Source organism: Peromyscus leucopus, chromosome 13 (assembly GCF_004664715.2).
Source record: "Peromyscus leucopus breed LL Stock chromosome 13, UCI_PerLeu_2.1, whole genome shotgun sequence".
Classification (NCBI taxonomy): domain Eukaryota; kingdom Metazoa; phylum Chordata; class Mammalia; order Rodentia; family Cricetidae; genus Peromyscus; species Peromyscus leucopus.
In genome coordinates, this window is record NC_051074.1 from 54,051,546 (window position 1) to 54,065,452 (window position 13,907).

The 13,907-nt window shown below is 42.6% G+C and overlaps 1 protein-coding gene across 2 annotated transcripts in view; it reads right to left on the bottom strand.

Annotated features, from left to right (window-relative positions):
• Sgo2 (shugoshin 2) overlaps positions 1-12,167 on the bottom strand; it is a 29,055-nt gene extending 16,888 nt beyond the window's left edge. Inside the window, exons 1-5 of one of the 2 annotated variants that reach the window (XM_037210399.1) lie at positions 12,037-12,167; positions 8,018-8,134; positions 5,457-5,632; positions 4,392-4,469; positions 1,748-1,833 (exon numbers count right to left, since the gene is read on the bottom strand). In XM_037210399.1, coding sequence (XP_037066294.1) covers positions 1,748-1,833; positions 4,392-4,469; positions 5,457-5,632; positions 8,018-8,132 — 455 coding nt within the window. In that variant the 5' untranslated portion in view covers positions 8,133-8,134; positions 12,037-12,167. Of the gene's footprint in view, positions 1-1,747; positions 1,834-4,391; positions 4,470-5,456; positions 5,633-8,017; positions 8,135-11,823; positions 11,990-12,036 lie in introns of those variants that run through there. The other variant, XM_028885967.2, reaches the window with a different exon arrangement.
• Positions 12,168-13,907: the final 1,740 nt, after the last annotated feature.

Sequence of the window (13,907 nt, forward strand, 5' to 3'; positions counted from 1 at the left end):
TGCATGTATGTCTGTGTGAGGGTGTCAGATCTTAGAGTTATAGACAGTTGTAAGCTGCCACGTGGGTGTTGGGAATTGAACCTGGGGCCCCTGGAAGAGCAGCCAGTGCTCTTAACTGCTGAGCCATCTCTCCAGCCCCAAAGAAGTCATACCTTTTAAAAGTTTTTTTGTTTTTTGTTTTTTCAATCATTAGAGGAATTTCAAAAAGCATACAAAATCAATCTATGATGTTTTAGGTCAGAATGCTCAGGTAGGCATTTGGGTAGTGATCAGAGAGGAAGCTAAAGGGATATCTGAGATTACTGATAACATTTTTTTTTTCTTCAGTGTCTGGGTATAGTCATATAATACTGTTCACTTGTGAAAACCTGCCTTTAATATATATATAATATTTCAAACAAAATTTCATTAAAGGATATAATGAAATTTTTTGAACGGCAAGTAAACATACTTGGTTGTGGTTTTCTGGTTTGTTTATTGAGACAACCTGGTCCAGAACTCATTGTAGCCCAGGCTGGCCTCAAACTTGTAGAGATTATACTGCCTCGCCCTCCCAAGTGCTGGGATTATAGGTGTGCACCAACACACCCAGCTGCATCTGAATGTATTTGAAACAATAAATACACAACAGCCAATGTATTCTTGAAAAAACAAATGTTTCAGACAATACAATTTACTGTTTTAAAAATACACTAATAAAATGTACTGGCACAAAGTGGTAACAGTACAGACAAGAGATATATCAACAGAATAAACTAGAGCAGATAGAACGTGACCTCAGTGACATGAGAGGAGCATTCTTTCCTCCTGTGGCAGAGCCAGTAGTTCATACCTAAACGTCTCTATGTGTTTAATGTTTCTACTACAATGCAAAGTCCCCCTTAACCGAACTACCCAATGGGCAACTATAATTACTGCTGATGCTTCTTGAAGTCACCTTCTGATTTTCTGCTACTCATAGGAATAGTACACATGCATATAGCCACACATATGCAAGATCTTTACACTTAGGCAATTCATGTCTACATATGCACTGTGTAATATACAGAGCTTGTATATTACTTAAACAAATAAAAACATCAGACTTAGTAAGTCATACACCAGAGACAGTGAGTAAAACAGATGGAAAGATTCCAGTCATTGCCATCCGTTCTGAGTCATGGCACATCTCTCAGACTCAACATTTATGTTTTAATATGTCAGGTTTGAAACTGGGTACTTTGATGACTTGTAACCAAATCAATCAAAAAGAGACTTTAGACAAGAGAATAGCCAAAAGAGAGTTAACCTCACAGGTTAGGGCTGTACAGTATACGTGATGCTAAAAGTGGAAAGAGGCCAGAAGCAAAGTCATTCAAGGTAGCAATTACCACAGATGAACTCAGTTTACCTGCATCTGAGGACAAAGTTTCCTGAGTCCTGAAGACCCAGCCTAAACAGGACCCCACCCACGGTGTTTCCACCTGAGCAGCACAGCTACAGGCTGGGCAAGAGAGCACTGACGATGTGTGATGGAGTCTGTGCTGCTCTAAGCCAGGCTCACTCTAGCCCAGGTAACTACGCTGAGGTTTAAACGGAAGTCTATGAAAATGCCTAACTCAACAAAGTGATGGTACACACCGTTTATCTCGAATTGTTTTTCTGGTTTTAGGATGTGAGTAACTAACTAAAAGCACTCAAAGCCCAATCTAGCATCTTCTGAGGCAGGGGCATGTAGTCCGTGTTCACCCAGGCTTGAAACGATTACCTTGCAAACGGCAGGTGCACGGGCTTGCACTGTTTACTGGTCCTTTTCCTCTTGCCAGCTGACAGGAGAAAGGAGCTCTGATGGAACTAGTTTTGAATAAAACCAAAAAAAAAAAAAATGGTAAGAAATAGTCTATCACATCAGACTTGTCATTAAAATAGTAAATCATAGCAGGATACCAAAAGAAACAGAACAAAACAACTCTTGTACTGTGTATGTGTGGATTAACTCAGGACCCTGTGCATGCCAGCCAACTATTCTCCCCGTGAGCTACCCAGCCTTACGTCAGCCTTTAATAGTTGAATAAGTATAGTATAAAGATAAGATTAACATTCTAATGATAATCATTCCTGGTATTTTTGTTAAGTAACCTTCTAAACTTTCATAAATAGAAATAAAAATGTACACACACACACACACACACACACACACACACACACGATAGTTACAGCTATAAAAAAATATATATAAAATGTCTTCATGTCTACTACATATGTGTTATATAGCATGGAAACACACATTTGGGAGTTACCAGGACACGTTACTAATTAAAACAAAGACTGATGAAATTACTTAGTGGGAATGAGTGTAGATAGAAAAGAGAAATCTAAGAACTGAGCCTTGGACACTGAAACCTTAGCAGTTGGGGAGGGAAACCAACGAACAGGCGGAAAGGACAGGCGGAAAGGCGGGGAAGATCTTGTGGAGTACGGTATCCTGGAAGTCCTACACCAGCCTGAGGACGACACCTGCCCCGGGACCTTGTGTCAGTAGGACCCCTGCTCCCTTTCTGATGAGCGACAGTGATGGAGAGGCCTAGAGGTGGGCTTCGAGAGGAAGGAGTTTGGGACCAGCTCTCTCAAAGTAAAACTGAGACAGGAGCCGAGAAGTGGAATGCGGTTTTGTTGTTGCTTTCAAGATGAGTTAAATAAGCTTTTTGTATACTGATGCAAAATAATCCAGAAAAGAGAAAAAAAAAAATGACAGAGGTGAGGAAAGTACTCTGCACTCACAGCAAAGGACAAGCCATGTGTCTCACACCAGGAGATGGCTCGGTGGGTAAAGGTGTGGGGAGCGGGTGAAGTCCTGAGACTTCACCTGTATTACTGACAGGAGGGACAGTGCCTCAGCCCAGCCCCCCCACCCAGGCAGGGGAGAAGGACGGCACAGCTCTCCTGACTCAGGATGAACGTCTGCAGTTTACTGTTAGCTAAACCCAGAGTGCACAGCAGACACCAGCTGTCTGAGATGACGCAGTCTGAGGCTGCCCCCTCCAAAGGCCGGCACCTAGACAGCTAACCTGCCTCTGCCTCCTCCTCCTCCTCCTCCTCCTCCTCCTCCTCCTCCTCCTCCTCCTCCTCGCGCCCTTTCAGGTTGCCAGTGGCACATCTCCATCGGCATGTGTGGCCCACCGGACCCCAGCGGTTCACTGTGTGCCTTTGTTCCTTCTTTCCCAGTCCTTCTAGTTAGGCCAATCCCTAGGCCACTGCAGCTCAAAGGTACTTGCCAAGAAAGCCCATAACCTGACTTCAACCCCTGGAATCATGTTAAGGTAGAAGGAGAGAATCAACTACCCAACGTTTTTCCTGACTTCCATATGTACAGCAAGACTTAGAAAAAAAAAAAGGATTTACTTTGGGTTTGCAAGATGGTTCAGCAGGCATCTACACACAGATCTGATGACCGGAGTTCAATACCAGATCTCCCAAGACGGTGAAAGAACCGACTCCTGAGAGTTGTTCTCTGACCTCCACAACCCATCATGGCATGTGGGCACCCCCTACCCCACCCCCCACATCTACGAACTAATGAAGAAAACTTGATGAGACTTCACCCTGTGCTCTTAAATGCAGTGGCAGAGGTAGAAGCAGGCCTGTGTTTCTCTTTGCCCGCCCGTCAGCAACAACTCCAATGAGAAGGAACTGGGAAGGGGACTCCAAGCTTGTCTGCTGGATACCAACCCCAAGAAAGGGCCAGCAAGATTCCAAGCTCACCTCCAGTGTCCGGCATCTGCTCCCACCCACTCTCCACTCTCCCTCTTCCTTCTAATGCCGGCTACCTTTGAGTTCACAGGGAAAGAAGCCCTTCTGGAAACAGCGCTTTTACCTAACACGCTAACGGACCAACGACAAGGCCTGCCACACAGTCACAACAGCCAGCTAAGCAGTGCTCCTGGGACTGGTCTCTCCCACATCTCCCGTTTCCTTCACTTCTCCAAGTCAGTTCCTATCCTGATTCTGTCTGTCTGTCTGTTGTTTGTTTTATGTAATCTTCTAGAATTTATCTTAGAGACTGAGATACAGTAGGATCTGCCTCTATTTTTCACCCCAATAAATTTTTAATTTGGCTTTTTATTTTAAAATAAATTATTTTCAAATTTGAAATGCTACCTTTCTATTAAGATTTTGTTTTTAGATCTGTTTGGTGGGTCATTATGTTCCAAAGAGCTATTTAATCTATTATTTTAAATCAAAATTGGATTCTAATGAAATAATTTCAATAACCAATTATAAAAATGATATATTATACATGATTACTGTTATTTCTTTGCACAGTTGAAGCCCTTAACCTAGATGCAGTTTAACTAGTCTAAACCACCTTTAGTAATGCTACAAAATGGCCCTACTCACATGAGTTCACTTACCTCAGCAAGACTGCTCATTTCAATCGCAGTTATCAAATTGTTGTTCACAAGGGATTCTATTTCTATAAGCTTCTTATTCTGTGTAGGTAAAATAAAGACTTCTTTTAATTATGATTTAGAGCTCGTTATAGATACCAGACATTTATGGATAGCATCAGTATAAGAAGACTCAGTTTTAAAAATTGTTGCTTTCAAAATTGTTGAGACAAAGTCTCACACTGTAACCCAGACTGGCCTAGAACTAACTACTACATACCAGTAGTATGTAGTACTTTGAATTCAAGGCAAGCTTCCTGCCTCAGCTTCTAAACTACTGGGATTACAGACATGAAATCCCACCTGATGGCTGTTTTCAATTGAGATCATACTAAGCTCAAGTGCTACTGTAATAAATAGTCAAAACAGCTATGCACACAGATATACTGTGAACATTTATGACATCAGTTATAAATGCTCTTTTATTTTTCTGTGTTCTCACTATTGTATATCACATGGAAAATTGTATATCACATAGTTGGTCAGTAATATGAATTTCATCAAAGTATTACAGCCATTTTTCCATTTTAAACTAATTTCTACACATTTTAAACCTAACGCTACAGTTACAAGTTAGCTAAATACCAGCTCTCATTGCTGTCTGTAGTTGGAGGTTGGAAGAAAGGAGAAAGGACTACAAACTCCATTCTATTTGGCTTGCAGCCAATGAAATGCAAGATTAAAGGAGAAATGAAATACTGTGGGAACTCCCTCTTCAATTCATTAGAGAAATTATGCTCACCATGTAAAAATGTATGAATGGGCTAAGATTTGCTTATGATGAGCAATCAAATGTTGATCATGGTGTTATACTGGTTTGTAGAGTACACAGCATGCATTTAGAATAAGATTTAAGATGTCTATTCTATTACAAAGAGGTGCCTGTCCTTTAGCATAGACTTCCATGGCATACTGACTTTCAATAATTCTCTACAATTGAAATTTAAAAAATTTTTTTAACGTTTCTATAGCAATATAGTTAAAAGATTCTATTTTAATATAGAGGCCAAAACAATACAATTTCCATACCAAGTTATTTAGCTTTAGGCGAAGAAAGGTATTCTCAAAATTCAGTTTCTCTACTTCTTTTTGTAATAGCATCTTTTCGGTAGTAATTCTTCGAGAATTCTCTTTCTCTCTACTTAGAGCCCGAGCTAATGCTCTGTTGTTATGCTTTAGAGAGATCTTGAAAATAGAAGAATTGTCTGCAAAAATATTTTTAAAAGTTAATACTGAACTTGTACTTTATATTTAATAAAATTTCACATTCCTTAGTAAAATAATTTCAGAAAAAAATGCAATTTACTTTATAAATATCAAAAGATGATTGGAAAAGAAAGGCAATACAAGTCTAGTTTTAGAGAAAAAATTAGAGCCAGAGTTTGAAGCTGAAGAAAGAAAAGGTAGAGAGATGAAAAGCTGAGGCATGCAGCTGGGAACAGAGTGGCTGCATTGCAGACAGAGCAGTCCCAGGGTAACTGCGACACTGTCACCCCTCACTTCCCACCTTGACTAGAAGCAGGGTGGGAAGCTGACCTCATAGCTCCCACTGGAGACCCACAGGAGCTAGGGCAGCCAATCCAAAATGTTTACAGAGGTTTATGTGGCTCCACCACTCAATAAAATCATCTATGCTCCCAAATACCATTTCTTAACCCTCAAATGAAAGGATTGATTGTCTAGGACCTGCGGGATCTTCACTTCTATCCAAAAGATTATATCTTTCCTAGTAATTGACTGTAATCTAAACTTGACCTTTTTTATTGAAAAGAAATATATCAACATGACTTAAATCACTACTGAAATGGTAGCAAAGAAATTCAGTGAGGATTTAATGGTTATATTAACCTTAAAAGTATTATGTCCCTTTAGTACAGTTAAATCATAATTATATTTTCATAATTTGAATTTACATTCTATTACATGCCAATAATCTACCTACTCCACAGAGTAACACACACGCACACACACACAGACATACACAGACATACACACACACACACAGACATACACACACACACACACACACACGCGCACACACACACACACAGACATACACAGACACACACACACAGACACACACGCGCGCGCACACACAGAGACATACACACACACACACACACACACACACACACAGTTTGAGACAGGGCCTTGCTATGCAGTCAAAGGCTATCCTTAAAATTGTGATCCTCCTGCCTTGGTCTCTTGAGTGCTGGAATTACAGGCATGAGCTAACACATCTCACTAAAGTAAGTTTTGTTGGGGTTGGAGAGATGGCTCAGAAGTTAAGAGCACTGGTTGCTCCTCCAGAGGTCCTGAGTTCAATTCCCAGTAACCACATGGTGGCTCACAATCATCTGTAATGAGATCTGGTGCCCTCTTCTGGCCTGCAGGTGTACATGCAGGCAGAACACTGTATAAATAAATAAATAAATAAATAAATAAATAAATAAATAAATAAATAAATAAATAAATTTTTTTTCTTTCTTTCTTTCTTTTTTTTTCAAGACAGGGTTTCTCTTGTGTAGCTTTGCGCCTTTCCTGGATCTCGTTCTGTAGCCCAGGCTGGCCTTGAACTCACAAAGATCCGCCTGCCTCTGCCTCCCAAGTGCTGGGATTAAAGGCGTGTGCCACCACCGCCCCGGCAAATAAATAAATCTTTAAAAAAGAAAAAAAGTTTTGTTAAATATAACCCTTTCAGATATTCAGAGAAAGTTTGGAAATCTGAAAAGAAAAAGACTCCATAGCAGCAGACTATCTTGGCACAGAGTAGTCTTACTCTGCTCTCCTTGGCATATCCAAGAGAAACAGACCACAGCTGGTAGGATTTCTGGAAGCTAAAAAGAATAACATTTTCCTGTTGTTTTCCAAATGGTCTTGACAAATGGAGGAAATGGCCATGGTGGGAGGATGGCTAATTCACAAGATTTATGTACAGATCCAGGAGTCTTGGCTCTGTCATACTTCATGAGTATGATATCAGCAGAAAATGTCACTATGGAAGACATTCCCCATTTAGACAATCTGTGGGAACAATCAAAGTTTATCCTGAGGAGTTTCCTATCTCCAAGGTTTTTGTTTGTTTGTTTGTTTTGTTTTTTGAGGTTTTGTTTGTTTGTTTGCCTTCCTGACATCTTACTGCCAGGACTCATAAAATCTCATTTCCAAAGTGCATAAAGCTTTCCTGGTGGCTTCAGCCTCTAGAAAATCATGTACTCCCACACCTCACCGTGGTCCAGCACATCTAGATGACTAATTACCTGCCAGAGCAGGTCAAGTCAAATCTTTCACTCGGTTTAGCTCTTTTCCAGAGAAGCCATGTTAACACTGTCTTTGCAGGCTAAGAGGCAGCCACTTGGGGACACCCCAGCCACGCTGCTCACAATTCAGCTATCACCAAGGGTAAACTAGCAAAACCATTTAGCAGAGGAGCTAAAGGCCAGATGAAAAAGTACAGCTCTGTCATACTTCATGGAAAAAGACCAATTAGCATTTCAGTAGTTTTCTATATTTGCTAAAATACAGTAGTAAATGAACTAATTCTTCAGAAAGGTAAAAGGTAAGTGAAGCTTAAAATGAATGGCACTTACTTAATATTTTTGTTCTGATTTTTGAAGCAAGAGAAACATTCAACTTTGTCTTCGTAATTCTGTCTTTCACTCGTCTCTTAATTCCAGAGTCAACTTCCATCACTGGGTACTCCATTGCTGAAGTGAAAGGCGAAGAAAGGATGGGGGTTACAATACTGATTAATAAGAGTAAAATAAAAGTAAACTGGTAACTGATACAGTCTAAAGAGCAACCACGATGACTTAAAATATAGTGTGTACACGAATATTTGCAAAGTCCTTTGCATAAAACCTGAAAATAGGAATTTATATAATGAAGACAACTAGTGAATTCCAAAAAGGTAAATACTTTGCTTTGTTTTTCCATTCAAACCTGTACTATATACCTGGTAGACACTATGGGCGAGGAACAGGTGACAGGATAGGGTCCCTGCTGTCACTGAAGGAATAATCCAGCGTGAGACAGACACTGTTCTGCTGCTATGCGAAAGTATAACCTTAGACAGGTAAGAGGGGCTTAACGGAAGCACAGGAGAAATGACTAATTCAGGGAGCAGCAAAGGGCTGGAAGAACAGACAGGAAATGATTAGATTACCTATGTCTACTAGATTTATGCTCTCTAGGTTTACAGTCTAACAAAAACAGGAAGATAAATGATTATGCAATATGCCAAGAATAATGACTCTAACACACAAGATATTAGAGAAGTGGTTAATGCTGTCTGGGCAGAGAGAAGAGATCAGAAAACTCGTCACTGAGGTGCAGGTGATGCTGAGCTATGTGCTTGAACTGGGCCAACCTTCCAAACCTATATTCCCTCCACCAGCCTCCCTGTTCCCACCTGCACATACCCATAGAAACCCTGTCACCTGCACCCACCTACCCCGACACTCAGCTGCTCCACTGCTATCTGCCCTGAGTCCACAGAACTCTCTCACTATTCTTTGCATGTTCATCACAAGAATCCCTAGATTCCTGTCATCCATATCTTCCTCCTCCGATTCTGCACATCCTGTAACTGGTCCTATAGTAGGCTGGAAAATGACAAAGTCAGGCAGATTTAATTTTAGAATCCAGTGATGAGCTTCTCGTTTATCTAGGTATGCCTGATACCGTCACAAGCATCTTCACAGGAAGGGACAGGATTAGAGCAAGGCTGTCACAAGTCTGCTCAAATGTCACTTGCCTAACGAGCCTTCCCAGTTCAAAATCATTCATCACCGGTCTTCTACTGAAATGTAAGCTCAGTGGGGGCACAGATTTCTGTCAAATTTGTCCGCTGCTGAACTCTTCCTGACTCTTTGTGCCTGGCACATAGCAGCTCCTTGGATAAACATTTGTGACAGAAATGAGTATGGACAAGTGGAAGAACTTTTCAGTAGAAAAAAAAATCTGCTCAATGTTGAAATGGTCATGGTTGAAGGCATGAGCAGATGTTGGAAATTGTCAAGCAAATAACTGGGAAGATGGCTTGGGGGAATTTTTGCACAGGGAACAAGTCCACAGGAATGTTTCAATATTAAAGCTCAATTCTTCTAAAGTTTTGGCTAAAAGAAAATATAAAACAGCAAGGAAGCAGGAAGGCTAACTGCAGACCTTCACCTCTCCTTCTGCTCTTCCAAATCCAATAGCCCAGTCTCATCCCCAGCTCTGCAGCAGACCTTCTGCTGTGGCCTCTCCTCACTATCTGCCCCAATTCCCAGGGAAAGAAACAGGTCCTGCTGAAACACCCCACTTTCCTCCCTCCTGTGGACTCCCTATCCCCCCACCCCAGCACACCTCTATTCCTAAATGTCAGCTCCCAATATCCAGAAACACATTTTACCTGGAACCCCCAGTGGCCACACCTATCAGGACTCCACCCAAAACACAGCCACCACACTCTCCTAAGAACCAGAGGGGAAACAGAAACCAAGCAACAAAATACCCACCCAACAAAGACAAGACATCAGTAGCTAAAATGATTATAATCCTCCCAATCCCAGAGGTCTATATATATGCCAGTGTAAAACACAATCAATAACAGCCAGGACACTGTCTTCACAGAATCCAGCAACCCTACCACAGCAGGCCCTGGGTGTTCCAACATAGATGGAGCACAAGAAAAAGACCTTAGACCAGCCTTAATGAAAATGAGAGATCCCTAAAGAGGAAATGAAGAAATCCCTTAAGGAAATCTATGAAAACACAGACGAACAGTGGAAGGAAATGAATAAGACCATTCAAGACTTGGAAGTGGAGATAGAATCAATAAAGACAACCCAAACAGATGGAAATTTGGAAATTAAAATTTTAGGAACTTGAACAGGAACCACAGAGGCAAGCTTCACCAACAGAATGCAGGAGTTGGAAGAGAGACTCTTAGGCATTGAAGACATGATAGAAGAAACAGATGCCTTGGTCAGAGAAAATGTTAAGTCTAAAAAACTGGCACAACACATCCAGGAATCTGGGACACTGTGATAAGACCAAATCTAAGAATAACAGGAATAGAGGATGGAGAAGGAAACCCAGGTCAAAGGCACAGAAAACATTTTCAACAAAATCATAGAAGAAAATTTCCCTAACCTAAAGACGGAGACGTCTATCAAGGTACAAGAAGCACACAGCACACCAAACAGACTGGACCAGAAAAGAAAGCACCCTTGCCACACAACAATCAAAGCACTAGACATGCAGAACAAAGACGGAATAGTAAAAGCTGCCAGGGGAAAAGACCAACTAACATAAAAAGACAGACCTACTAGAATCTCACCTGACAGACAGAAGGGTCTGGACAGATGTCTTGCAGACTCTAAGGGACCGTGGATGCCAGCCCAGACTACTATACCCAGCAAAACTTTCAATCACCATAGATGGAGAAAATAAGACATTCCATGATAAAACCAAATTTAAGCAATATCTGTCTACAGATAAATCCAGCCCAATATACTAGAAGGAAAACTCCAACCTAAAGAGGTTAGCTACACCCAAAATAACACAAGCAATAAATAACCCCAGACCAGAAAATAAAATAAAAAACGATTACTACCCCATAGACAGTAGACTATAAAAGCACATAGCAATAAACTGTCACCTCTAACACACTTGAACGGGAACCAAATATAAAAACCAAGTCTGTCTTTCAAATACTCCAGTCCAAAAAAAAAAAAAATTAAATTTCAGCTGAACTTTCCTTCCCAATTAGCTGATCGACACAGTCCCTTATTTAATAAATGGCGTTATCGCACATCCAAATGCTTGTGTTAGAATCTAGAGTCTTCCTTAACCGCCCAGTCCACCCGCTACATCAATGACTTCACCAAGCGGCATGAACAGGAGCCAGAAGCAGGTCCCTTGGGGGTATGGTTCCAGGGTGAGTTACGACAGAGACACCAAAACATTGCGGGCAATGGTTCGGACTGTTGGGGTGTCCCAGCTCGAACATTTTATCCACAGGATCGTAACATCTCTAAGTCCCAATCCCCAAGTATAATAAGTTACAGGAAATAAAGGCTAAGTCCCTCGTAGGTCCTGAGCTAATGGACGTTGAGGTACCTGGAAAGGGGCTGGGCTATCATCATTACTTCGCAGCCCTCGTCCAGCGTGTCTCCCCTCTCTAAACAGCGAAATCCCTCGGCCAGTTCTCCTGAATCAGATCCTTCCTCTAGACAGCGTCCCAGATCCAAGCCGAGCTCTCTAGGTTCTGTGTTCCAAACGAGCTGGGCGGGGGCTCCAGCCCGGGAGGGGAGCATCCCTACGGAGCTCTCGGCGGGCAAGCCGACGTTACAGACCCGGTACAGGCCGGCCACGGGGACCTACAGACCCCTGCCCTCGGGGCACTGACCTGAAAGCTGGAGACTCGACCCCTCGCCCGGCGGCGACCTCAACGGCAGACCGGAGGTTTCCGCCCGGATCCCAAGCCGGCGGCTCTCCAGGCCCTGCGAGCCCGCCGCGGAGGTGAGGACTGCAGGCGCCGGGGGAACCGGCCGAGGAGGGCTCGGGCTCCGCAGGCCGCGGCGGCCCGGCCGGTCGGCCGGCCTCACCGGCGCCGACTTACCGGCCCTGCAGCGTCTGGGACCGGCCACACGCCCGGGGAGCTCTACCGTCCACCCAGACCGGGACCCGCTCGGGTTTAAACGCCGCGGCGGTTAGCGGTTGACGCCACAGCCAATCGGGTCCCGAGAAGGCGGCGCAAAAGCGTGCCGTCGCCCGGAAGTGGGAGGCGGAAGGGGCGGGACGCGCCGAGGAGAGCCGGGTGGGCGTGGCTGGGCGAGCCCCGGGGCTCTCAGCCTGCGGCGGGGGAAAAGTCTGTGAGCGTCTGGTAGGCGTTTCCACCAACTCTGGTGGGAAAGGCGTCCGCCGCGGATCCATCCGATGACCGGAAGATTGGCGGGCACCTCTTTCTCAGGGTTGTTCACTGTGAGATTACTTGCCTGCGTCCAGTTTCTGCGTCTTTGCCTTCCGATGGTGACCCTCGCTTTTTTGCTCGTCACTTAAGAGCCTTTCTCATTTTGTGCTTGGAAGAGCAGCGGTGATACTCCCTTTTAACAGAGTTCACAAAGACTGACTTTTTTTTTTTTTACTTTCACAACTGTATTTTAAAAGGTGTTAGTCTCTTTATTTTCTAAGTCAGTTGGGTTCCTTTCGCAAATTATTAATAATATATATGAAAAATTTAGAGAAACTGTAAAATAACTTGCTCAATTCCATGATATTAAGTAGGGAGCTGGAGAGATGGCTTAGAGGTTATGAGCTTTTGTTGCTTTTGCAAAGGACCCAGTTCAGTTCCCTGCACCCCCATGGTGGCTCACAACCCTCTATAATTCCCGTTTCAGTGGATCTGATACCCTCTTCTGGCCTCTGCAGGCACCAGATACAATTATGGTGCACCTACACACATGCAGGCAAAACATTTATACATAAAAATTAAAATAATAAATCTTAAAAAAAAAACTTTAAGATACCTTGTCTTTTAATTGAACATAAGGTAATGGGGCCAACTTCACGTTTTAACATTTTTTTAATCATTTGAGGACATTGAAACATTATTATGACTTTGCATCTTAAAGAGTCTATGGAATGGCAGCTTGCTTTATACATACATTTTTTTTTTTTGCCAAGAGGGAGGTATGTAAACATCTTTTAAAAAATTTACAAAACAAAATGAAAAAGAAAAATGCTAAGACAATGAAAACCATTTGATCGAATTTGGGAATAATAGTGGACAAAGAAAGCCTAGATATAAAGACAGAAACTTTAAATCTTTACGTAAATGCCACTCAATTTTTTTCACTGGTGTGTATTCACTGTACATAGTGCCAGGCTTCACGAGGACACATTTAGGTGTATCATGCGTTTTGACTGTATTCAGAGCCTGTCCTGTTCGCTCTATTCTTCCCCTTCCCTTTTCGTCTCCTATTTACTTCCTCCCTTCCCCTGGTCTTAGGCTTTCATGCCATGTATGTGTGTGTAAATGGATTTCTGTATCTATAAAGAATTCTAGTACCTACAAAATGAGAAAAATATGCTATTCTTCTTTCTGTGTCTGACTTGTTTCTTTAACATGTTGATCTCCAGGTGGAGCCATTTAGGAAGACATTAGAAGAAACATTTCAGGATATAGGCATAGGCAAGAACTTTTTTTGGTTTCTCTGTGTAACAGCCCTGGATGTTCTGGAACTCTTTGTAGACCAGGCTAGCCTCAACCTCACAGAGATCCGCCTGGCTCTGCCTCCCAGGTGCTGGGATTAAAGACCTGTGCCACCACGCCTGGCTAGGCAAGAACTTTTTAAGAAGGATTCCAGCAGTTTAGGAAGAATACTAAGAACTGACAAGCAGGATTGCCCGACATTAAAAGGCTGCGCACAACAAAGGGAAAACCCCAGTGAAGAGACTGCCTGCAGGTGGATGAAAATCCTCGCTAACTAC